General features: G+C 44.3%; 1 protein-coding gene across 1 annotated transcript in view; it reads right to left on the reverse strand.

Moving 5' to 3' along the window:
- Window positions 1-4,986: 4,986 nt before the first annotated feature.
- Window positions 4,987-26,917, reverse strand: part of LOC128446227 (ankyrin repeat domain-containing protein 50) — a 36,093-nt gene continuing 14,162 nt past the window's right edge. Inside the window, exons 3-4 of the mRNA XM_053429224.1 lie at window positions 25,217-25,449; window positions 4,987-10,572 (exon numbers count right to left, since the gene is read on the reverse strand). Of these exons, the coding sequence (XP_053285199.1) occupies window positions 7,040-10,572; window positions 25,217-25,449 (3,766 nt within the window). The 3' untranslated portion in view covers window positions 4,987-7,039. The remainder of the gene's footprint in view (window positions 10,573-25,216; window positions 25,450-26,917) is intronic.

Raw genomic sequence — 26,917 nt, forward strand, 5'->3', positions numbered from 1 at the left:
AAATAAAAAAAATCGTCTTAATTCCTTCTTTTGTCGAATTTGCTTTCACCGAAGAGCTTTTGATGGATGTCGGAGCTCTGAGGGAAAACAGATGAGCACAAGCAGGTCTTCTGAGCCAGGTTTTAAACGCTTAGTTGCTCAGAGGCCAATGAATAAACTGCTTCCCCACCTGCTGCACCTCACTGACACAGACCTGGACAAGAATGGCCTTGTTCAGCTCCGGGTTTGAACAGTTGCCAGTGACGGGTATAAAACTTGCTTGTCACAACAACATCTGAAACCGTCTCTCTGCGTGTTGGCACAACGTGAATCCAGCGTTTTATAGGAGCCATAACTCAGATTGATTTTGTCCCAAAGCACAAAGTGATCATCATGCATCTGCAGGGGATTGATGGGGTTCGAGATCAATATCAGAGGCTGAATACTTCAGGGGAATCGGAGCGTTCTGGCTTTTAGGCTCACGCTCCGTTGTTGTCAATAAAACTCAAGTTTCAAAAGTATCCTCGGTTCTGTGAATAATGATCTGATGTCGATAATAAGATGAAGTGGAGGTAAACAAACTTGTAAAAATCTATCAGTTGAGATACTGAGGGTTATATGGATATCATCAGCCAGTCAATAGAAGATGTGTGAGATGTTAAACTCTATTCTAATCTCACATGGTTTATGTATGTGAAAAAAAGTTACTGATCGATTTCATCATCTTTATTCTGTCAAGGCTTTGATGAGATTCTCACAAAGAGAAACTAAACACTGTAAGAAGTGCAGAACAAAATCCTGGTTGCAGATTCGTTGAAATATCCGTTTTTTAAAACCCTGAAGGTCCCCTTGTGAACTACCTGTACTTTCATCTGTCCAGTAAAGGTGAAAATACCGACAACCGTAATGGCATAAGAGGATTTTCTAGTTCTTAAGAGGAAGTGGTGAATGGTTATTGGTCATAAAAATATAGTAAAAGAAAGTTTTAAAACTAAGTCCTTGGTCCGCCCTTAAATGTAATCTGTTCTTTCAAGGCCCAGGATGGTTTTGTAGTTTTTTTGAATTTTCAATCTGGCCTTTTCGTTATGAAAGTATTTCCTGACACTGATATTTCACTTCCTGGTATTTGTAGACCAACAGTAGGATTGTTGCCAGAATTGCATCTGTTAACGAACCGGTTTTTAACAAACCTCTGTTGTATGAGCTTCATTTTATCACTGAAGACTCAAAACAAAACTTATTATGAAGTAATATTGTTTTTCCTTTAAATACAACTGTGATCGTTGCACTAAGGTCAAAAAACAGGTTAGCAAACACTTTCAAATATTAATGAAACATCTGCATCTGTTGATTTATTTGAGACCCTCAGAAATCCTGTGTAACTTTAATAACAGCTGAGGCTCGATGCACAATTTCTCTACAAGGTCATTGGACGTTCAAATACATCATGTATTTCCATTCAATGATTAAATTGCAGTCATTTCCTTTTCTGAATTGTCGTGTAATTGCTCTGAGTTTGGAGACAAAAAGGAAACATTCACCTTTTTCCATTTCCCAGTTCGAACCTGGCTCCTTCACTGGCAGCTCTGGTCAAATCTAATTTGAAACCCGGTAGGATGAAGGGCTCTGCATGGCTGCACTTGTGTCATTATAAAAATGGATGGACAGATTTAAATACCCCTTTGTAGACTTTCTGCATGAGGCTGCCACTTGGCTGCCTCCTCACCGAATCACTGCTGGCACTGATCCGCAGAGGTTGACTATTTATGCTTGTGCGGATGCCAGATTTCCCGGAACAGCAATTAACATTTGAAGAATAAAAACGCTCTGACAAGATGTTCTCTTAAACAGTCTCACTCATGCACACTGGGGAGAGTGGGTCGATTTTGCAAATGTATATTCTAATATTTTTGTACAGGGATTTGTTTCAAAAGCAGATGGATGAGTTCATTCTCAAGAAAGAAACATGCATTAATTCTGTGGAGCTCTTTTTCAGAATATTAAGCCTTTGTGCAGTGTGCATTTTTTAAAGATTAATCAGCAAATAATAAAATAACAATCTAAAGCTTTCATTGATCAGAAAATCATTCCCCAACATTCTCAATTATAGAATAATTATTCATACAGAGTTTTAAATGTATTTTTCAAGGTATCCTGCATCCTATAAGGAAAGGATGTTATTATGAAGTCAGAAAATTACATTACATAGTGTAGTAATCCATTCAATTTGGCAACCAATAGGATTAGAGACACATTTGACAGCTTATTTTGATCAACCAATCATTCATCGTTATAAAATGTAATTATTACACCTTTAGAAAGTTGCCCTTCTGCTTCTCATGTACTTTGTGCTCATTCATTCTTCAAAGAGTCGTTTTTTGAGAACATTACGATCTGTAAGGTCTCACGCTGCAGTTGTGATAATCACAGGCCGATAAAAAATGTGTCTGTGTCTCGTGACACCAGCTGCACCGGGATCAGCTAAACACAGCGAGTGTGATCACAGGGACGGCTGGAAACAGGACACAGGGATGCATAGCTCTGCCAAACTGCAGAGAGATGTTTCCAGTGTTTGCATTCTTGTGAAGTGCTTCTTCCCAACTCAGGCTGGGAAAGTGTTCCACACGGGGACACGTTTTCTGATTTGATAATTACTCTGCTCCATCGCGGAGGCATGTGCAAACAGGTTTTCAGTACAATAGCTGATTTTAGTTCCTGCTCTCATGAAGGAAAGAAACAATCTGCTGCAGTGAACGTCTGGAGTTAAACCCCCGAACGCACAAAGGAACAGAAACGACCGAGTCCAACGTTTGGGTCCCAACCGTCGCTGTGTTGTGTTTGTTGCATGGGAGCTTGTTAGCACCGTATCCAAAACAAGGGGCCCGGCTGGAGAAGAACCAGATGTGGCCACTGGCAGCTGGTTCCCCCGAGCAGCTTCTCCAAAGCTTGGACAGTGCATAGGACATGACATCAGTACCAGATGGTCGAGCCATTAACACCCACCCTCTCAAAAACATGGAGACACGCTGAGGGTCCAAATGTCTGAATCCCACTTCAGCTGTTCTGAGGCACATTATTCACAAAACGCTGGGTGGTGACGATCGAGCTGAATTATTTACTGTAACAACATCATCCAATCCTCACTCTCGGGGCCAAGAGCGAATAATCGGATATATTTTGCACGGATATTTTCCTCTTCGTTTATAAAATGAATCTCCAACCACAAAGTCTTTATTTTACAAAATAACTCCGTCCAGACAAGAACACGAAAACAACTACAAACGATTAAATAAAGATACTTGGCCAGTAGGGGGCGATACAGTCTACATTGATGACCTGTGAAATACCAGAGAGGAAGGCTGTGGTCCATAGTAATGGCTGCGATGCCCAGTTTAGCTGTAAACTAAACTAACCAAATGTAGAAATCAGTATAAAGCTGCCATTGTTGTTGTTGTTTCTGTTTTATTTCTTTGGTTTGTGTCACAAATGCTCCTTTTTACATGTACTTACATAGAAATGGGATTTTGAAAAGCCTCACATCTTTGTTTTTAGTAAAACTCTGTTCCTGCGTAGACAAGAGGAACAAGCACAGGAGCCTCTTCTGCAAAATATTCTTATTAGTGTGGACATCTGAAGTTCCATAATGCTTTTCATGGATTCTGAACTGAAATTGGCTTTTGAGGACGTACGAGTCCGAGGAACGAGCTTCTAGTGCCATCCATCATGGCTGCTGTTTAATCCGGGATCGCAGGGGGCTGGAGCCGGTCCCAGCTGACTTTGACCGAGAACCTATTATTACGTTAAGTGTAATTTTGAAAGATTGCAAAAGCATTTGTATCAAACTTAATCAAACCCTCTCCGTGCTTGATCTCCTGCAGCTCCTGTTGAACTGTGATGAACTGAGTGAACTGGTGGGATGGAGGGGGTGGGGGGGAGGGACTGGCACGCTCGCCTGCTCCACTCCAGCCTGTGTTGTGATTCCTGCAGTGTCCTGGTTTGGCCGTCCACCATCGAATGGCCAGCAGGGAGATAGGTATTAATAACACAGCCTGCGGTTTTGTAGCCTCGATACAAAGAAAAACCATAATTACCACATCGCAGTTGTGTCCCTCTGCCAGCCAATCAGGGTGCACGTCACAACCACGTCTGTCCACACTCACATGATAAAGTCCATGTGGTGAAAACTGAAAGGATGTAATTAAAGACTAAGCTTTGCTCTTCCTGCTCTGCCGTATATTAATATCAAATGTAATATAGTGTGTTTTACACTTAATCCATAAAATAATGTGTGAATTTTCATTTTTATCCCTTAAAACATACATCAGTAATAAGTAATAAGAACACCCATAAAATGACAGAAACCATCTCTAAGAAGAATTATTTGAATTGTTGGCTACTTTGACGTTTTAGTTTGGTTCATCCTACTGACATCTGGGAACCCATCACCAGGGGGCGACCAAGAGAATGTGGCATCACGTTAGGGGAGCTTCCATGTTTCTATACAGTGTATAATCTATAGAGTCACTTGTTTCATGGTGGTCACTCTAAATTACCAACTCAGTGCCCCCCCAGCTGTTTAATATAGATTCTACCTCCCTTTCTAAGGAACAGCACGGCCCAGAGAAGAGTTAATGCAGAACAGTGAGGTTGCCCTTTAACTTTATGGACATTAAATGTCATTGTTTCATCATTTTATCCAATAAAGTTGTTTGAAATATTGTCAAACCTATTAAATTCTTGACGTATGGCCACAGGTCAGTGTGATATTGACCTTTGACCACAATTTTTTTATCAGCAATCAGTTTATATGAGCTTTGAGTTTATGAGGATGTGGTGATTTGACTAAGAAAAAACTAAAAGAGAAAAAACACCATCAGACTAACTGCAGATGTTTCAAAATGTTAATTTAAATATCTTGAACCTCATAAAACATTAAACGACTTCATTCCTCAGATCTTATGTATTTGTTTACATCCTGTTTAGGAATAAATCTGCAAAAAGATGCTGTTCAGCAGTAAAGCAAATATGTTTATTAAGCACTTTAATATACATCAGAAAATTCCACTTCATATAATACAGGAATTCTTTTAAACTGAAAGTCGAATGTACATGGGAAGCTATTTACAATCCAATCACTGACAGTCAAACCAAAGATGACAGACAAAACACAGTCAAGACAAACAAGGGAACTGCTGAATAAGACTGTACAGTTTGTTTTCCAACACTGGTTCTAGACTCACTCCTGCCTTCAATCCTTCTATTGACCCTTCATGGCAAAACGTTTGAGCTACTGTGGTGCTGAAGAGCTGAGAGCTTTCACTAGGGCTTATAAGTGTTTGTGCATGCGATGGGTTCCTACTCCCCCCTGATCCCAGATCTTGGCGAAAAATAGCTCGCTGTTAAACGGTATGAAAAGCCTGCAAAAGAATATGACACAGCCTGTAAACGCTAACGCAGCTCCACAGAGTTCATGAGAAACAGATGTTCGAGTTCCCTCGGTGCCACGGCCGAGCGCCTCCCCCCCCCCCGCCTGCTCCCGCGGGGTTGAGTCCCGCTGAACTGATTTTCAGCTCCTCGCAGGCAGCAGGAGGCGGGACAGAGAACGCTGCTTCAACTTTGGCTTTTATTTAGTTTTTTACAGTTTTGCCTTTCAAACTCGTGTTAATCCCCCTGAAATATCCACAAGGAAATCGCTGAAGATGGATCACATGACAGTAAGAAAACAAAGCCAGGATTCTGTTTCTTGCATTGCAGTAGGTTAAACATGTAACTCGGACAAATGCAGACAAATGCATTTTTTTTTGTGTAGTCACTGCTGCGTTTAGCACCAAAGCTCTGTTAACGGTACACAATGGGTTATTTAAATATGTTTTATGCACACAAAAAAACATAACACACAAACTTAAAAAAAAAAAATCCCATAGGGATAAAATGAACTTTTTTTATCCTCGACATTTTCCTTGAATCTCTCTCGTAGATATTTGTGATAATACAGAAAACGCACAAAGCCGACACAATCTGGAGTCCAAAACAACCGCAGGCAACTTCTGAACACAGCACCATGGTAGAGCTAATGCAACACAAGCTGCAGCAAAAGTGGCTTTTTTCCAAAAATAAATATGCTTGTATATACTCATGAAGAGAAACTGCCATAGCTATCAATACATTACACACAACATAGGTTTAGCACACTGATCAAGGTTAACACAGATTATTTGGGGTCTCTAGAAAGGCAGACTATAAATGCGCTTAAGTTCATACTGTGACATCAGTTACTGTTGTGTCCTCTGGTTTGTGACAATGTACTCAGTGTTACATTGCTGTCAGTTTGAAAAAAAAACAAAAACAACAAATTAAACAGACAGAACAAACATGATGTAAAATAATAAAAACAAAAAATAAAAAAAGCATTGGATGTTTGTATCAAACAATTACTTTAAAACATGGATCGGATACAAAGTAAATAGAACAAATGCATGTCTGTCATTTTAGTCTTTTAAAAGTGCATACACTGTTTATTAAATAGCATTACATTAAATTAAAATGATAGTTTGCATGACTAAATGAAGAAGGCTGTAACAGATGTAGGCACGTCGAAGTATCAGTTCACATGAGCCTCAGGCAGCAATCAACAATCTTCCCTAGGTTGTATTTTTAGGTCGCCCTCTTATGAACAAAAGAAAAGATATGTAATTGTTTAATGCAGATGAAAACAGTTGCTTTGGCACAATCCCTCCAATGGTCTGCGTGACGAATGGCACTCAAGACATCTGCAACAGTATAGGAATGACTCGGTCAGTGTTTGGTTTGGGAGGAAAGTCTTCTCATCCGGATTGCGGCGTTCTTCATGCAAGTCTGATTAAATCCAACCAATGACGGCTCTGTTGAGTGCGATCCAGTAACAAATGAGCGTCTGTCATCAGCCTCTATTTCAGCCACTCTGAATGAAGCGTTACCTATGTGCCGTCTCCCTGACCTTGATTTCAACTTCGAGACAAATGCTTGATGTGATTCAATAAGCACTTATTGGAGGGCCATTTTGAAAAGTGTCTCTCACCAGCTATAATGGAGTCTCCTTTTTGTAGTTAAACCCAGGGTCCGATCCTTCAATCTGCAGTTTCAGGGCTTGTTTAAGGCTGAGCTCGGTTTCCCCGATGGGATAGTTCTCCAGAACATCCTGGTGGCCTCTGGTCTGTCCGGCCCGAGGAACTGAAACCCTACCCAGGAAAACCTGATTACTGTGTAGATGATAGTTGGGGTTGGTCATGATGCCGTTTCTCTTCCTTTCAGCAGAGCTCTGCTGCTGGATAAAGAGTTGATCCTGGTCCTGTCCCCTATCCTGCTGAATCGAACCACCGATCATGATCTTGCAGTGGGGATCCTTCACTGAAATGTTAGCTACCGACTTGTTGAGAGCGATCCTCTTGTCAAACTGCGTCATCTCGTACTCCAACACCTGACTTTGTGTCGAGCCACTGTTCTTGATTTTCTTCTTGTCTCCTCCTTTACTATTTGATGTCCCATTGCCGGTCTTACTTCCCTTTGTTGACTTGAGACCAGGCTTCAACTGAGACCAGTCGAAGTCATTGGATGGAGATGATGGCTGTTGACCAATGGACTTGGTCGTGGAGGAAGGGGACACAATGGACTGCCTGCTCCGGGTGCGAGGCAACGAGTGCTGCTGGATTTGTTCTGTGAACGTCAGCCCATGAAAACTGTCGATGGGCACGGTCTGTGCTGTGGCTGTGGAGGATGTGGTTCTCAGGGAGGAGTTCTTTGAGCTCTTAAGGGAATTATTCGACAAAGAGGATTTCTGTCTGTCTACAGTGGAATCGGGAGATTCTGATGGCGAACTGAAAGCATGGACGTTGTTGGGTATGCCTCGTCCAGACAAATGCATATCTCCTGCCCCAGTGCTGCCAGAACTGCTTGATTTAATGGTGAGGGACTGCATTTTACCAGTCACAGTCAATGGTGTTTTTTCCTCCATGGTGTGTACTGGGGATGGATTGGAGCCATTTAAAGTTGAGGCCCCGTACTTTTCCAGAAGTTTTGTGATCATCGAGTGGCCTCCTTTTGCTGCCACTCTCATTGCTGTGCGTCCAAACTGGTCAGCGTGGTTGGGCTCGGCACCATTTTCAAGAAGTATTTGCACAACATCGATGTGACCCTCCTGTGCAGCGATGCCCAGCGCTGTTGCTCCCTGGTTGCATGTATGATCCACGTGCGTCCCACTTTCTATCAGAAACTGTACGACTTTGGTGTGTCCTTGCCATGCAGCAGACTGGAGGGCTGATCGCTTCTCATTGTCACAGGCGTTCACATCACCGTGATAGTTAATCAGCAGCCTCACCATTTCAACATGCCCTTGCCAGCAGGAGACGTGGAGGGCTGTTCTGCCTTCAGTGTCACTAGCTTCCACATTTGCTCCATTTTCAAGGAAATACTCTGTCATGGCCAGCTGATTTTCAAGTGCCAGTATGTAGAGTGTCGGGCGTCCGTCTGCGTCTTTGTAATCTATGTCAGAACCGTGGCTCAGCAGCAGTTCAACTATGTCCCTGTGGCCTTCCAGTGCAGCCACCCTGAGAGAATTCCTCCCATCATATCCCTTCTGGTCGATGCACGACTTGTTTTCCAGAAGAATTTGCACACAGTCATAATGTCCCTCTTGTGCAGCTAATATCAGCGGTATTCTACCATCATTATCTACCTCTATACAACGAGCGCCTTGCTCAATAAGGGCATCGCACACTTGACGGTGGCCCTCAAACGAAGCCATGTGCAGTGGGGTCCAGCCTGCATCATCCCTGTGATTCTCATCCAGACCTCTGTCCAGCAGAGTTCTGACCACCTCCACGTTACCCTGAGCAGAAGCAATGCTCAGCACAGTCCTTCCCTCGCTGTCGATGCTGTCGACAGCTGCACCCCAGAAGAGTAAGGTGTTGACAACTGAGGCGTGGCCCATTGATGCAGCAGCAAGAAGAGGGGTGCGGCCATTGTTGTCAGTGTGATCTACATCGGCTCCACCTTCCAAAAGCAGATCTACTACATCGACGTGTCCTTCATAGCCAGCCACAAGGAGGGGGGTCATGCAGTCTTTGTCACAGTGGTCGACCTCTGCTCCCCTTTCGATCAGAAGGCTCACAACAGAAGCATGGCCTTTACTTGCAGGAACACAGAGAGCAGCGACGGAGAGGGCAGTCCTCCCATCCACATCTTCATGATTAACCTCGGCCCCGTGGTCTAAGAGGTGCTCAACAATCTCTCTGTGCCCCATGTAAGCTGCAGCAATGAGAGCTGTTCTTCCTTCATTGTCTGCTTTGTTGACCTCAGCTCCATGCTGAAGAAGATTCAACACTATATCCTCGTGACCTCCCCAAGCTGCAGCTCTCAGAGCAGTTCTTCCGTCGGCATCAGCACAGTCCACCTTGGCACCAGCGTAGAGCAGAGCAGACACAACCTCTGAATGTCCCCCCCAGGCTGCTGAGCGGAGAGCCGTCCATCCATCATGATCTGTGTGGTTGATGTTGGCCTCGCAACCAATTAGGCAGTTGACCACTTTGGTATGGCCCTGCCTTGCAGCAAGAGTAAGTGCCGTTTGTCCGTGGTTGTCTTCCAGCTCCATGTTTGCCCCTCTAGATATTAGCAAGTTGACCACATCAAGGTTTCCACTGTATGCAGCGTTGGCCAGCAGAGTTCTTCCACTGGAGTCACACTGGTTCACGGATGCCCCGTTGTCAAGTAATGTCCTTATTGAGTCCTCTCTCTCCAGGGCCTGTTGTACAATACAGGAGGCGTGATCGTCCTCATTGTTAACGTGAGCTCCAGCTTTGACCAGAAGTTGCAGAACTTCCTGTTCTCTTGGTATGGAGGTGGTCAGGGAGTCACTAGCAGGAGTTCCATTCCAAACCATCCAAAGAGCCAGATTGAACGGCTCAATCTGAAGATTGGAATTGACCAGGTGTAGAGCGAACTCCTGCACCTCGAGGGGTTTCAGCTGCTTTGCCCGGCAGGTGTAACTCATTGCCAACATCCTATGTCCCTCTGCTGCATTGCACAAGTACTTCTGGGTGCAATGCTTAACATCCAGTAGCCACTCTGCAAAACTGTAGTGAAAAAGGATTTTAGTCGACCCGAGGCCATTGACCAACAACTTGGAGAGAATGTCCATCTTTTTCTGAAACTCCTCCATAGTTAGTGTCATGTTTTTGGTCCACACCGCATGGTACAGCTCTTTGACTGTGAGGGGCCTGCAAGTGGCCAGGATGACATTGAGGATGGGTTGGACTTTGGCAAACTGTTTTCTGACGAAGAGTCTCTGACAGAGCCACAGGTAGAGGCCGTTGAGCGTCCCAGGGATGTCACGTATCTCACGAAGCATGATGAAACTCTCCACAACGCCGTCCAGCACCCGCTCCAGGTAGAGGAAGCAGCCGCTGCTCTTGATGTGAAGTTGGTTGAGCATCTCGGCCGTCTCCTTGGTGAGGTGTTGCCTCAGGGCCTCCTCCTGGTCTAGTCTGTGGAGGATGTACTGTTGCACATCCTTGACGATGTAGGCCTTGCGCAGGTCGTCAAGGCTGATTTTACGGAAACCTGGAAGAGAAGAAAAAGGACATTAGACAAGTGGTATAACAGATATCAAGAGGATGAAAAGGGCAATGCAAAAATAACTTGGTAGGATGGTGTTTATATTCTATATATACACACACACACACACACACACACACACAAAAAAGGTGGGAACAGTTGAAGGAGTCTAAGTTAATGATTAGTGTTACTTTCCCCACAGTCCCCCTTGAGTTATAATCCCGAGTCTGACCTTGAGATCATACCCAGTATTTATCCACTGATCTTGTACCTTTGGATAATTAGGTTAGGCCGACCTTTAATTTCCTAAGGCACGGGATAATTAACAGTAAAGCTGTGGTGTTAAAGAAAAGCCTTTCAGAGGAATTGAGAGCACGACCCCTCTGGCTGCTGGAAGCCGACAGGATCAGCAGGAGTTCGCTATCAATTCAGACCATAAAGCACGAAACCAAAACAAAAATCATTCCAATTAGCATTCTTTAATGTGTCTGGTGCAGAAGCAATTTCAGCGGTAATCACTTCAAACGTACTAGTGTCAGTATAGACGTGGTTGATGTGATGCATGCATAACTTTAAATTATGCTTGTGCCGATTCAAAGAAGAAATAAGAAAGTCTTCCCACTGAAGCTTGACTGCTCATTCAACCCATCCATTGGCTTTAGAGGTTATTAGAGCTTAATCAGCAGGAGCAAATCTGCAATAAGGGCTGTAAATGTACAAGATTTGAATCGTGGGAGAGCAAAGGGGACATAATTCCCACCCTTGTAGCCCATCAATGATCTGTATAACGTCTCTCCAGTGCCTCACTTATTATTGTCCCAAATGCTCCCTGCTCAGACCTTTAGAAATCCTTCATAGGAAAAAGCCCTGAAATGATCACAGTGGGTCTTAATGAACGATCTTTAATAGGAAATTCCTCCCAGTGCCGAGAAAAAAATGGCCCCTTAATGGCCTCGGCTAATGGGCATTAAGTGAACTGTCCTGCATGTTAAAACAATCTGCTCGTGGTCTGTGCAGCCAGAGGGCGAGGAGAGCATTTCTGCATACTTGTATTTACAGTTCCCATGGTTCTCAGGAGGTTACTGGGATAAGGAAAGAAAACATTATTGACATACAGTACTGCACAATTTGCAATGACTTACGGTCTTTCTACCACAGCTAATGCGTCTGAGCCAGTTTAATCTCGCTCTGTGAAAAGATCCACTTTATCCGCCAGGCTGAGCACAGACTCATTACGATTAACTTAAAAAAATTAGGTGATTAGGGTTTCGATTTTTAGGCTTCTTCATATTGACCGAGCATTTTATGTTCTCCCCTGGAAAGTGCTCTTACAGATTTTAATGAAAAGAATCAATTCAGCAAAAAATCCTCACTTATACACTTTCATCCCCAGCAGTGAAAAGTGATTGCTTTGATTATATAACACCACTTTTTACCCTGTACAAAACCTGAGTGTCCCCGCGCCCGAGGCAGGGCTTTATTCCCCCAGGCTGTGAAATCTTCTTCCACACAGGCCCAGTGGTGAGCGCACCTGGACGCCAGATAACCCCGATGAGTTGAACAACAGTTCCCATCGACGGTTTGGACGACAGCTCCCGGTAAACATAGGAGCAATTGGCTTTTCCTTTATCGTCTGCTTCTGAGTTTGTTTTAGATAAGCTCCCAACCCACTGAACAGCAGCTCGCAGTAATCTCCTCTTACTTTGTCCTTGAGGCCTTCGTTTGTATTTCAAACTGCGATAAAACTGTTGAAATGCAAACATTCACGCCGGAGATAGTGATGAGATGTATTCTGGTATCATTTCAAAACATGGCAGGAGGAGGGAAGCAGAGAAATCTGTTTCTGGATTAACTTTAATAAAACACACACTCTCTCTGGTTGGAATTCATAATAAGTACCAATTGCCAAAATGTTTTACGACAGAGCTGCTAACCCCCGGAGAAGTGGGGTTGGTGGGGGGGTAAATACTTAGGATTAATGACTATTATAATAGGGATCATATGGACGGACACATGTCGTACTGCAGTTCTACAATCTAAACCAGAACAAGCCTTGGATACATAGAAAAACAATAACCTCTTGAAAACAAATCAATACTCTGTTTATTCTGAATATTCACGGCTGCAGATTAATGTTTAACCAAAAAAAGAGGGGGAGGGGGGGGAAGCTGCACAAGCAGTTTTGGATTAATAAAGCTATAAAGTATTTCTCTCCTGCATCGTACAATACAATTGCCCAATCACTCCAGCAACTCGATGACCCTAACCCACTTTCAGCCTGTCATTGTTTTCGGAGGCCGTGTGGAGTTTTCCAACCCTCCACGCTCTTCTCTCCGGCTGCCTGACCCCCTGCACCAGCTCACACATTCCTCCAGTCAGATCCATGGGAAGCCAGCGAAGTAACTACACCAAAAATACTTAGGCTCTTCTATCTTTAAACATTAAAGATGCTCAATATTTCAAACCTTTGCTTTACAAATACCAACTCATAAATCATGACAGTAGCCTGGGAAGAGCCGTAATGGGTTGTTATGATTCTGGGAAAGGTTAACGTGGGGTTTCAGATCTAAAAGATGAAGGAGCCCTTGAAGGCACCACATGGTTCCTGATGTGTGTACCTGTTCCCTCTGTGCACACTATCTCCTCTGGCTCCAACTTCAAGCATTAAAGATCAAGTTTCAGCCTCTCGTGAGATCATCAGAGGACTTCTCCGTCTTTATCTCCTCTTTATCTCCAACGTTTTATTTTAAAAGCCAAACTAGCTGGTGAACATGCTTCACAAGCCTCCTTCCACTTTCATCTGTGATTTGTGAACGTTGTATTTGCACAATCACGAATCATCAGTGTCTTTGTCAACAAAGCGAAATCATATGAATATTTTATCACGCTGTCATGTTTAAAGAAAGACGTCTGAGGCCTGCTGTGATCTGTGTGCCTGTGTGTGTGCCTGTGTGTCTGTGTGTTTTTGTGCCTGTGCCTGTGTGTGTGTGTGTCTGTGTGTGTGTGTGTGTGTGTGTGTGTGTTTGTGCCTGTGCCTGTGTGTGTGTGTCTGTGTGTGTGTGTGTTTGTGTGTGTATTTCTGCTACTCTGACGTCACTGCCATCGTTCTCATACTCCTTCTTGACCAAATCCTTCTTTGGACATTCTGGGTTTGTTCCAGCTGGGACAGGAAACCCGCTCGCTGAGAAAGCGGGGGAAGAGGCCATTAGGGGGGGAAACAGGGATTTCAGTGGACTAAGAGGAAAAAGAAAATATTTTGACTCTTTTTTTAAAAGTGTGACATTCCTTCATCTGATTCACTCCGTTTACTGCGGGACTGAGAAAAACATCGAGATTCGTTGTGAATATTTTCTCGGGGGAACAAAAGGAAAAATGCTTCTGTGCTGTAGTTTATGATAAACAGTGTTTCCTACATTCCACGGTCGCTGACGCACCAATTATGAAGATACAGTCTGAGCTGGAGGTGGGAGGAGGAGGAGGAGGAGGCTGAGATGTGACTGCAGCCACATGAAATAAAGCAGATGCCTGGATTTCTGTTAAAACACATTTCTGTGAAAGAGAGAAAAGAAAAGAAGAAGTGAAGCTCCACTCACACTACGTTCCGTCTGAAAATGGCGTTTTCAAACTGAAACAATTTCCGTCCACACAAGCGTTTTGGATCTGGATCAGTTTTACTCCCTGTCGATACTAGTTGGTGTAGACAGGAAGCATTTGGTTGTGTGTAAATGAGCTAGGCTACAAGCAATTGTGAATAAGCATGTTGTGCATTTATTATCTTGCAGCTGTTAGCAAAGTCAGAAATGCTTGTAATTGATTATCCTTGTTGAATTCTACACAAGTCTGATGCCAGTTGTTTGTCTTCCGGAAGGGGGGTCATGTGACAGGGGCCTGACGAATCAACGAAGGCTACATCGTGATTGAAAGAACCAATCAACAGGAAGTGGGGAGTGTCTACGTCATTGTTTCCGAACATCTGTGTCTGCCCATCCAGACTGAAAAGCTGCTCCTCAGTTTTCAGAATAAAACTTCTGTTTCTCTGCAGCTCTAAAACTGTGGAGTCTTTAAGTCTCCAGGTAGAACAAGCTGAAGAAGAGAAGAAGCTTTTCTGAACCAGCACTTGGAGGAGGATGACCGACAGTTTCCACTTCATCAGCACACATCACTTTATACTTTATAAGGCCTGGATGTCAACCCTAACGTCATGGCATTGATTTCTGCCCAACTCGTGCAGATCCAACACTCAAACCACCGCATGGGGGAAAAGTCATCCGACCTGTACTTCATGACTGTGGTGTAACAGGAACTACTATTAAGCACTCCAGAAAAATGAAAGAACTCACGTTGGCTATAAATGTCCAGATGCTCTCCAAGAACAATTTTATTTCCTCCCACAGTTATGACGGCCTAGATTTTTGCGTTATTAGACAGGGTGGGGGGTGGGGGGGGTGGGTGTAGCTGTGTACCGTGAGGACGGTTCAGGGTCTGAACAAAGGCGACTGCTAAACAAGCAACAAATGACACATTCATCCGGGTGAGGGACGCAGCTCCTGAGCCCAGGCCTCGCAGACAGCTGCTGCTCGTTACAGAGCTGGAACCCGTCCACAGGAGACAGAGCCTCGCCTACAAAGAGGGACTGTTTGCCTCCTAGATTAATTTTTCAGATGACAAACGAGGCGTGCGTGCGTGCACATCGAGGAGAGAGAGGGGTCCGAGCTCATCAACCTGGACCTCGGGAATGGCGAGGTCTGAGATCTGGCACGTTCTTTGCCAGAGACACCATCTTAAGTCATCGGATCCATAAAGCAAACAGAAACCCAAGCCCTCGCTGCCCTCTCCTCGGGCCCTCCAGTAAACCCGCGCTCGACAAACGTCTGCTCGACAGCTGCAGTGTTCCCCGCTCCAAAACACACCAGCGCCAACCTCCTAAACACAAGTATGTGGACGAGAGGCAGCTCCAACGGTCTGCAAACAACAGCCTCTTGAAAAGAGTGCTGCTATTTAAGCCTTGAGAAACGCTGCTGAGGACCTTGTTTGGTTACACACACACTCTGATTTCTGCTCTGACAGACAAATAAAGACACAACTTTCTACTTCATCTGGGATAAATGTGGTTTATTCACAAGTGAGAGGAGACAAAGCAAAGCACGGAGGAGCTTCGACTCCAACAAGCCCCTAATTCAGCCGAGCAGAAGGAAATCACGTTGGATTAGTGACTACACTTTAACTGCTCTGTATTTTCACTGCCACGCTACACGAGCATCGGTGCAGACACTGGAATTATTACAGTTTAACAATTAATTTGTGTAGCGCTGGAGGCAGAGCACGTGAAACCACTCCTGCCCCAACACGCCTCTTGCTGAATTTCAAACAGGACGTGAGAGGGGTTTCCAGTCAAACCTGTCGCGGTGCAGCTGAGCAGGGCAGACGAGGTGGGGGGTGGGGCAAACAGGAATATACTTAACACACAGCAGCACGGCTCACTGGGAGAGGTGGAGTCTGAGGCTGCATCCACACACTGTGGTGTTAAGACTACATCTCTGCTGCTATACGTTTACATGGACACCAATATTCTGATTTTAATGTTATTAGGTCAACAGTCAGGAGGAGACGCTGCCGTGTGAACAGCATTTTCTGAATAAGATCAATATCTGAATAAGGAATAATCAAATTAAGACATGTGGAGTCTTAACAGGATTATATAGACATGTTTACATCTTAAGTATATTTACCAAAATACTAATTAGATGGTGTTTTGCAGCATTGCATATTAAACTACTTCAGGGTTGAGGTTTTGAAACTGGTGGAATAACATTGGATGTAATAGTGTAGTGGACATAATGATGATGTGAGTCATGATAAGACTATGCTTAGTAAAAGGAATATTCAACTAGCAATTCATGGAAACATAGTCATCGGAAAAATGATTTATTCTGAATAATCAGTCGTTGGAAGAGTGGAGAGTTTTCAAGCATCTACAATGTTTAGAAAGCTGCTCATTTGAAAACTATGACGTCCTGAAATAATTTTGTGATTGATTATTATCGGTAAACACAGTTGCACCTCGTCATCAGTCCGATAATTCACCTCTACTGTTTCTCGTTTGTTGTGTTTTCTCTGTGTAGAGCAGTAAATCCAGTTCCCTGAATGGTGGCGTGTGGTTCCAGGTGCGCTCGTGTGGTTTTGGGATTATCTCTGATACAAAGCTGAGGCTGATGGAGCCATCAAACCACCTGCATGGAGAAAAAGACCATCCATCTTATGAACAGTTGTGTGGAACACTGCCTGCACTGAGACGCTGAGGTTTCTGTTCCACCAGCAGCTGAAGGAAAATCTGACCGTGCCTCTGAATGACAGGAGCTCATTAGGACGGTGACAAGAGGCTGAATCATAAGGCAGCGCACCTGGTCACTCACAAGCCGCCTCTCTCCGAATTCCACAGCAGATAACTGGGAGAGAGAGATGTCACCGTATATCACCGAGCGTCTTCCTGCAGCTGCACGACCGACTGGAAATATCATCCCCGAGAAATAACACAGAGTTCAGCCAAGAATACACAGATCAAACCAGAGCAACAGTACATAAATGGTAGTAACTTTATCCAGACTGTGTATTCACTGGATGCTGACCTATATATTGTTTGGCTGATAATATGAAACACTCACAAACATAGCTGGTTTAAGTGTTGCAGATATTAAAACTGTTATTTGACAGAATAAATGGAAAATAAGGCAAACTGTAAGTTTACATTTTACAAAAACTCTATACATTAGGTTGTATTTGTGTTGGCCTGTTATTGAAAGTTATTTATATTCAAATTCATGTTTAAACTCATAAGGATCTAATAACGTCATCTTACGAATCTTTCCCAATTGTTTTATTCAGTCTCTAAATCAGTATTTTATCCATAACGCTAACCCTTACCCTTTTTTATTATGTTACCTTTATTATAAATCTTTTAAAAGCTAAATAGGATCCATGAAAAGCCATGCAAATTAAAAAAATGATTTACCCTCCAGTCACTAAAATAACCTGTTTCCTCCTGGAGAACTTTTCAGGTGTCACTAAGCTCTTGTTGTGCAGGGAGTTCCCACTCACTCAAATTTCCTCGATACCTTCCTGTGTTTTTGTCCATCATTACACTGGCTGACCTCCAGGTGACCTCATTTCTCCCTGCCGCCACATGTTTCCAGTCACCTGCACCAGAGGCCACTCGCTCTTGCATGTCAGTCGTGTTTTATTAGCCATCAAGTCAAACAAGCCATTATCTGAACGCGGTGCCAGGAAAGTCTGGAACCATTTTGGTTAAAAGATTTCTCAGTGAAACAGATTCGACACCAGGAGAGAACTCTGTGGAATCCAGTTACTTGCAAAGTCATCCCTGGCATGCAGGTCACCAGGCAGCTAAACTGTATTTACTCTCGAGACCTTTACCCTGAAGCAAAAACAGCCAGAAAACCTGCCAAAAATTCAATTTCAACTCAAGTTAAACTAAGACTTAATTAAAAACACCCTTCAATTAAAGCAGAAAACGACAAGTGAGGCTCTGTGCTACACCCCTGATGAAATAAAAGAATCTCGAGTCTATAAAAAATGTGGCAGGGGCATGCCGCATACCAAAGGGCATCACCTCGAGAGGGAAGAGGCCCGCCCGGATCGTCAGCCATGTTCAGAATCATGTTACTGCAGCGCAGCACCCAAGGTGTTGGAGATACAGACACGGCAGACCTGTAATTTGCCCCGGCTGTCAGACTGCATGACGGTGAATTACAGTATTCAGCGAGGATTATGGTCTTCAGCTCATCCAAAGTGAGGCTCAACATGCAGCCTCACAGACGACTACTCATAAATGAATATGGACATAAATCAGCTTGTCTGTGTAAGCCAATTTCAAGAAGGGGGGGTGGGGGTGGGGGGGGGGTAAGCTAATTAAATCTGCCGTCCTCGTGTTTGCCCGGGACTCGAGGAACAGAGACGATCTGAAGTGAAAAGTAAGAGGAGAGAACACAGGAGGCTTTTATTGTGTTTTGGTTGCAGCAGGCATCTGTCAATGTTCTCTTTGGTTTGGTGCAGAGCGATTTGGGCGCCCTGGTGAAAGGCTGCTGCCCGGACAAGATGTGTTGGAATTGGCTTTAAAGTCCTTCAGACCATTAAATAAAAGCTTTTACACTTTTCTGCTTTAAAACTGCCTCGGAGCTCCCCCTCCACTCTCAGTCCGCAAAATTGTTCTTGGCGCGTAACCTCTCATAAAACTCGCAATTTTTTTTATTTCACAGTCAAAGTCTCAGATTCGTCCGATGGGCACGTCAATGCCGCCGCAGCGTTTACTGGGGCAGTCTGTGAGCAGAGCCATCTTTGTCTCTCCTCAGGGAGCATTCCACAGCCCAGAAGAAATAAACCGTCCTCGCTGCTTTACGACTGTGTTTGTGTTGTGTGTCGGCCAGAAGAACCCGCGGTCGCACAACTGAGGTCTCACAATTTAGACCAAAAAGGAAAGTAGACACACGAGAAAAGCACATCCAGGGAGATGTTAAGAGTTCGGTTGATGCTTTTTTTCTTTTTGCACCAGCACGGCCTTGCCTTGTGTCAGATCCCCCCCGCACGCCTCGGGACACAGGGCTGCTCAGAGCGGCGGAGGAGCAGGGCGCACACGTTTCAAACAGGGCTGCTCTTTTTCGTTTTGTGATCATTGGTGGTAAATCAGCTCCGTCTCTTGACAGGGCGTCCAAAGAAAGCTCCATTCACGGTGGTGAGAGCGGAGCTGGGAGATGTGGTTCAGGGTCACGATGGGGGGGGGACTGCCCCTCTCCCCCATGACACAGAAACACAGGAAACAAAAACACACAGGCCCACTTCAGGGTCGCATGAGCTGCTTCAGGACGGTGTGGACACTCTGAGCATTTTCCAGAAGGGATTACGCAAATGTGTGAGTCAGTTGCTCCAGACATTTTCAAGCCAGCACCCGATTAAAAATCCGGAAAATACATAGCAACGAAAAACTGTGCACAAAAATGTCAGGATAAAAAAAAAGAGGAGCCGTCTACGTAGATGACGCTGAGGAGGATGATGACAGGATTTGAAAGATTTTCGGGATATAAGCGCCAATTAAAATATTCCGTTATCAAAAGATTATGATTTCTACAATGGAATCCATACATCAAGTCCTGCCTCCTGCTTGTATTCTCCATTGTTGTGAATTCAAAATCTTCTGCAACACAAATTTTTTGGAGATAAAGTCCAAAAACGATATTTGAGCTTTCTCCAAACTACCAAATTCTCTGGACATTATCCACAGTTTCATAAAAGTGTGCATTTCTACAGCTGTAAAAAACCTCCTATAGAACCTACGTGCCTCAGACTATACAACATGACCCACAGTTTAAACGCGAGCTTGTGCAAATGTGTCACCCGAGGAAGGAAATGAGTAAACCCTCCATCAGAACGCCTCACAGGGTGAGCGTCCTCTTGAAGTGGCCGCACGCTCCTGTAACATTCCTCACACCGAGCCAGGGAGTATAACTGTCTTAATTACAGCTGTGATTCATAACTAAGAGGGGCTTTTATGTGTGTGTGTGTGTGTGTATGTGTGTGTGGCTGCTTCACAAGTTGTTGGCGGGCTTCTGCCCTCGACTCCTGCCAAGTGCCCCTCGCGACCAAGCAGAGGAACTAAGAGCAAGAATTGGGAAGAAATGGAAATAATACTGTATTTCATGACAGTGGAAATCAATCTAATAGAAGTCGCTGTAACACGGCGGCGCTGGAATGTGGTTGTTCAAGGGAGCGATTATCTTTCACGGCTCCAGCAGAACACACCGAAACTATATTATTATAACCACTGGCACTGCAGAGCTCAGATCCAGACCTCCTCCATCCTCCATCCTCCCTCATCCCTCGCTCATGTCGGCTAAGTACGGCTTGCACAGGGGTTTTTGTTTTGTGTTTCCTTTTTAAACTGGGTTGTATCACTGTCATCTTCCTCCTCCTGTACTGACGGATTAGTAACGAGAAGCTTCCATGCGGGAGGAGAGATTTGAGAGGCAGTGATTCTCGCTCTGTTATCTCAGATCTGAACATATTTCTTTCTTCCGACTCCATGTGGTCGTTCTTCTGAAAGACGGTTCTACATAGATCCAGGAGGAAAAGAGAATGGATTTGATTAGAGATAAAGATTCTTATCGTCTCACTACACGCACTCAATTTCTGTTCTTTGAAATTTTTAATTAAATCCGTTATTTTCTTTAAAAATATCCTTTCGGAGGAATCTGCTTATTTACTGCAGGGATTTAGATCACGAGATTATTATCTATATCGAGAAACTGAGCTGGAACAAGCAGCCTGATCAGTTTAGATTGTGACTGGAAACCTCCCGACTGGGTCCAAAGGTAACAGCTTCTTTAAAGATCATTAATTATCACGTTAAGTCTCATTAAGCATTATTTTTTTTTCTATCTTGATTTCCGGATAGAGGGATAGAGGGACGAAGTGGAGACACTCTATGCTAACAACATTAGCTTCTCCATTTTATCAAGGCAGACATTTTCCACTACATTCTGCCTATCAGCACATTAAGCACATGCACGTCTATGAACTCGGGAATATATAGAAACAAATGTAAACAATGAATGTGAAATGGATGTCTTTCCTGCTATTCTGGATCAGAGGCTAAATACAAACTAAACCTACTGAGGCTCCAGGAATAAACAGTTTTCTAAACTCTGTTATCAAATATTTATACATGAGCATCATAAGATATATACTCGAGGATTTCTAGACGTATGCTCGAGAGAGAGAGACACGTTTACTGCTTGTGAAACTTTGACAGCCCTGCACCACGAATAATACTGTGCAGATGGTAGCCATTACAGTTCAGTGATAAAAAGATCACACACTAGGCTGGATCGAAGTGTAGGAGGGGATTATCATTAGTCAAATGAGCCTGTTATTATTTTTAATGCAACCATAAAAAAAAATTAAAAAAAGGCAAATTCTAATAACCTTCCAATAGATTTCTGCACAGATCCAGGAGCTGTTTCTGATTCAGCACAATGTAAATTAGGAATCTGGAGGAATTGTCACCTCTGTGCCTGTGAGAACATTATGAGAGGTTGAGGTATGAGTTGTCTAAAAGTGTCTGAGGCTGTTTCTATGTTAATCCCTGGTTCAGTCTCCCACCTCCACCGCCCCCCCCCCCCCTCCCCTCACCACGGCTCTGCCCCGCTGCCGGAGGCCTTGTTAAATTGGCACAGATTCTACCCGGCTCCAAACCAAAATCGCTGCCTAAGTGTTTCCACTCCGCTACCCCCATCTTGGTCGTACAGTAGCAGAGCACACAGAGGGGGGGGGGGGGGGGGAGCTGTAGGTCTGCTGTCACATGGGAGGGAAAGAAGCTGCAAAGTACAGAGCGCGTTTCAGTTTTTAGTACAAGTCGGTGCCTATTTACATCTCAGGAGTCAAGTCAAAGTGAAGGCACGCAGACTGAAGTGATATTTATATAAATATATAAAGTGAGTCAGCCAGAGGGACACGCTGCACAACTCTGGAACCGCTCCTCTCCAACAGAACGGCCTTTGTTTGTGAGGCCTGAGCCGAGCGGATGCGAGCGAGGCATTCTGCAGCCAGAACCCAGAATGCCTCCTCCTTCCTGCTTCGGTCTCAGAGGTGTCGAAAACTTCCCCAAGCACATTCCACTGCGAGTCGGACACGAGGAACAACAGAGGAGTGAGGAGAGAGGAATCCAGAGCGCCGCCGCCGCCGCCGTCCTCTCCGAAATCTGAAAACACGTCACAGCAGATTTCTGGCCCCGGCTTCTCCTCTGCAGCGTGACCCCCATTACTCAAACTTTATCGACAATATATTCACACCGCCGCAACGTTCCCATCACCGCAGACCAGAGTATACTGGGAAACCCTCACAACCTCCGCCCCAGACAAAACAGGCCGCTCGTATAAAATAGGAGTTGGCTCTGCAGCGAGCGTGAAAGTGGAGTGTATTGGCAGGTCACGGCCATCTCCGACTTGTAAACAATATGGAGGAGTATTTTTAGGGTGACACTTGGCCTCAATTTTAATCCTCTGAAGTCCTTCTGGTCTATTTTAGGTCCAGTGCTGCATGAATAAGCAGCGTCCACACTGCTGGGTTCATAATAAGGCGCACAAGCTAATCGAGGACACGGCAAGTGGGCGTGTGTGTGTTTGTGTGCAGGTCTACATCCGTTTGTGTGTTAAGGGGGGGGGGGGGGGGGGGGGAGAGAGACAGGTCTTGCAGAAGAATTTCCAGTGTTGAACCCAAAGCGGAAGGCTGGACCTAGACAAAACAGAGACGCTGCTAAAAGCATCAGAGGAGAGGAAGGCCACAGCTCATTGTGGCTCGGGAGCATCTCAATGCACAAACTCAATGGGGAAGCGATGAAAAGCTTAAAATACAGGAGATTCCGATCTAGAACAGCGTGTTTGTCCAGTTAAAAAGAGAGAAACCACGTTTGTCCTTCACCCCCTTTTAAAGCGGTGGTCGTCACATCTGATGTGCGAGTGTGGTTCTGTTCCCTCGGTTCAAACGGAGGTTTTCGGCTTTGAACGCCAAATTGTCGGCCAATTGGAATAAGAGCCTGACAAAAGCTTGGCCGTCATCAAAGGGCCAGTGGAATAAGGAGAAAGCAGAAATGAGAGCCAGTGGAACAGAAAGAAAGAAATGACAGAAGATAAGTGCAGCTTATCTGATTGTTCCAAGATGAAAATCCCTTCAAATCATATCAGAAGCTAAAAAGAACAGACGGCTCTTCAGCCACAAACAGGCAGAAACTTCCTATTAGCATTTACATCTGCAGCTTGCACGGTTATATATTCCCCCTGTCGAGGTTAGATGCACTCCTGCTGATTTAAAACTGTGGCTCGGGCCAGACACAGCACGAAGTACACACACAGACATACACACAAACACACACTGAGGATAAACCAGCAAATACGATTAAATGCAAATTCCCGGCAGAAGAAAGAGACAAAAATTAAATATAAAACGTCTTTTCTGTCAGTGGGCTGGAGGTTTTTTGGGAGGATGCTTCACACTGCGACTCTGATACCTGATCCAGGATCTCCTCTCACACGGGCTCTCACGTAGGAGCTTTGATCCTGGAGGAAAAGTGTGGGTGGGCATGTCTTTGCAATTACAGAGTGGGCAGCTCGCATCACAGCCGGTTTGTTTCGCATGAGGAACACAAAAGACTCCCAGAGTTCAGTCTTTTAAACTCGGGGCTCCACCCTCTCACTTCTAACACCAATCAACACCTTTCAGAGTTCACTTCAACCATAACTCTCTCGTCCACTGTGCTTGAACATTGTTGAGTTGAGGCGTGAATCAATCCGACTGGACGGTGATGCCAAACTGCTCCATAAAACTTCAATCAATGCACAAGTTGACACCCATTGTAAAACATGGCTCAGGTCTAAGAGAGCATCACATGGCTCATTAAACCCAAACACACCCACGTGCTCATCAATCAGGGAGGCAATTACCTCCATGATTAATTGTTTTGTCCATAAAATGGCCAAAAAAAAATTAAGAATCTTCGTGGCAAATTCCCAACTTTCTTTAAATCCCAGTCCGAAAATATTTACCTCAAAATAATACAAAATTTTAAAAGAAAGTCTCATAGAGCTCATGCCTCCTCTAAGGTTCAATGGTCGCCTTAAATTCAATTAAACAAACACTCATAGATATCAAGCTACTAACTAGCTCCATGAATTTTGACTGATATGTCGTATACATTTTATTTGAATCCCCAAAAGCAGTATCACCCCCAAAAATAAACATAATGGTTGAGCTTGAATACCAACCTGACAATCAAGTAACATGGGGAAGAAGGAATTTAAATCAAGATTAGATTTTAAACTCAGCACTTAAAGATTAGCACCTCATTTTATTGTCAAAATAATAGTAATACGATTATTTTGACTACTCTTATACGGCTGTAGAAGTGTTATTTAGTCAGTATACAAAAGGAAAAGTGGCTCTTTCAGCCTGAAACCTGACGGAGGAGAGACTGCTGGGATATTACGTAATGATTGAAGGGTTGAGCCGAGGGCAGGAGAAGCTCCCACGTTCAGCGGCTCAGCGGAGGTAGAGGAGGAAACACGCAGCAGAGCGAGCCGGCGGCGCAGACTTCCTCCCACACAGTCAGGTCCTCGCTGAACGTGGAGCCAGCTCATCAGCACCGAGTGGGCTGCCGGCCTGACAAGGAGATAATAGCAGCCGGGTGGGAGCGGTGTCATCGGACATGAAGGAGGAGGTCTGCAGCCGTGACCATGATCTCACCGGGCAGGTCCAGGTGCTGGAAAAACCTTCTGCATCCGGACTCCACAAGCAGCTGCGACCAAAACCCGAGCCACACCGCACCACACTGTGTTTGTAGCCTTAGTGATGCATCATGTTTTTTATATATCAGAGTGTTTCTTTAAACCAGCTCAGCTCATTTGGGATTATGCACAGAGCCTCCTGTTCTGGAAGCGAACAGATATGGACAAAACAAAAGGAAATGGAGCAGAACCACCGGAAATCATTGGAGGCATTGAAGCCAATAGATGACAACAGCCCTGAGGAAGACATATCAACAATGGCGGCACTCAAGCTTTGACCTCAATTCATCAGCCGGAGCGTTTACCTGTGAAGAGTTTGGTGATGGCCTTGTTCTGCCGGCGTGCGGAGCAGATGAGCAGCAGCCAGGGAGGCAGGAACTCGTGGTGGCTGGCCAGGAGCTCGGCGATGGTCCTGGGGGAGCCGGGGGGGGACCTCTGCTCCCCCTCGCCCAGCTGACAGCCCTCGTCGATAGAGTCCACGAGCAGGATGAGGGACTGCTGAGGAGGCTTCACACCCAGGAGAGGCAGCAGGACGCACCTACGGGAAGGAGAGAAACTTTATTAAGTCTTCATCTTACCGATTGAACCCGACACACCGAGCAAATTACGTCTTTTCTTTTTTACGTGGGGGCTGCCACGGCGTTTTCCTTATCAATTAATTTGTCTGTTATCTGTATTTTCTTTAAATTAGCCGATGAATCATTTACGCCGTTTCAGAACAGAGAGAAAAATGACTTCACAGAAAAAACAGGTTATTTAAAGCTGCCACCTTGGGCAGCAGAAAACCAGGAGAGTACATTTGAAAAACCAATATATGAATTTAAAAACATTGCCTGAATAAGATCATGTGAGATTATATTCAAATATTAAAACCATTTGTTAATTTTCCATCAATTAATTAACGGTGGATTTCAGCAGTGCTCGTTAGACAACATCACTAACTACAGTAACAATGGAGCATGGGAACATCGCTTGAGCTAACAAGCTAGGTTTATGTCATATTTCCCTTTCCTCCTCCGTGTTATTAGTTGGGACCAATGCAAAATGTTGGAATGGGATATATTTGAAAGCAGAACTGAAACTGTTATTCAGTGTTGACTTATTGTGGGAGGGTTTGATTTTATCCATCTGAAAAAGCACAATATGTTATTTTTCAGCTTCCAATTTGCCGCAGCAATAACAAAAATAATTTTGTCAAATTGAATTTGTTCTTTCTTCTAAAGAAAAACGTATACATTAGCACCTTTGTCAGAAAAAAATGAAACGATACCAAAACCTAATGTTCACGTGTTAATTGCTCCAGTAAGTTTGGTTGTATTTAGCTATTCGAACCCGAAATTGCAAAATACAGTAAAAACTATTATGTTTCTGTCTCATACACAACTCTAATATCATAATGCAAAGGAAGTAAAATCTCCAGTGTGTTTGGTAGAAAATAATCATAACGCCTCCATTGTTCTCCTCCCTCTGAGCGACACAAGCTTCTCTCTCGCAGCAGTTTGTCTGGTGTGATGCAACAAAATCAAATCATCAATCAAATTAACACCCACAGGAGCTAAATATATTTTTATATTCTCATATCTTTGGTTCTGTGACATCACGTCTGTGCTGGCAGGACTGTAACTGCCACCGACCTCCATTCGGGGGAAACTGTAATTTCCCAGGATTCATAAACGTACTTCCAGCTCAACCAGCGGGGATAAAGGATCTGAGGACTTTATACTAGTGACATTTTAATCTGGGTGTGGGTTAATTAAACATTTAAAAAAGGAGATTGAACAAATCAATTAAACAACACGAAAGCTTGACTCGGGAGCGGAGACGGCTTCAGGGCACGTGAGGATCTTCACGGTTTAGATATCGTGCAGATGACGATCGGTCACCTTCCGGATGACAGGACGCTCTCTTTAACTACCACTCTTCTTTAATGGAGCTGACATGGCTTGTAAGCGTTGTCATAAAACACTAAAATACAGTTTTTAATGAGACGTCCTCTGGAAGCTCTG

The sequence above is a fragment of the Pleuronectes platessa genome, chromosome 8 (genome assembly GCF_947347685.1).
Source record: "Pleuronectes platessa chromosome 8, fPlePla1.1, whole genome shotgun sequence".
Taxonomy (NCBI): domain Eukaryota; kingdom Metazoa; phylum Chordata; class Actinopteri; order Pleuronectiformes; family Pleuronectidae; genus Pleuronectes; species Pleuronectes platessa.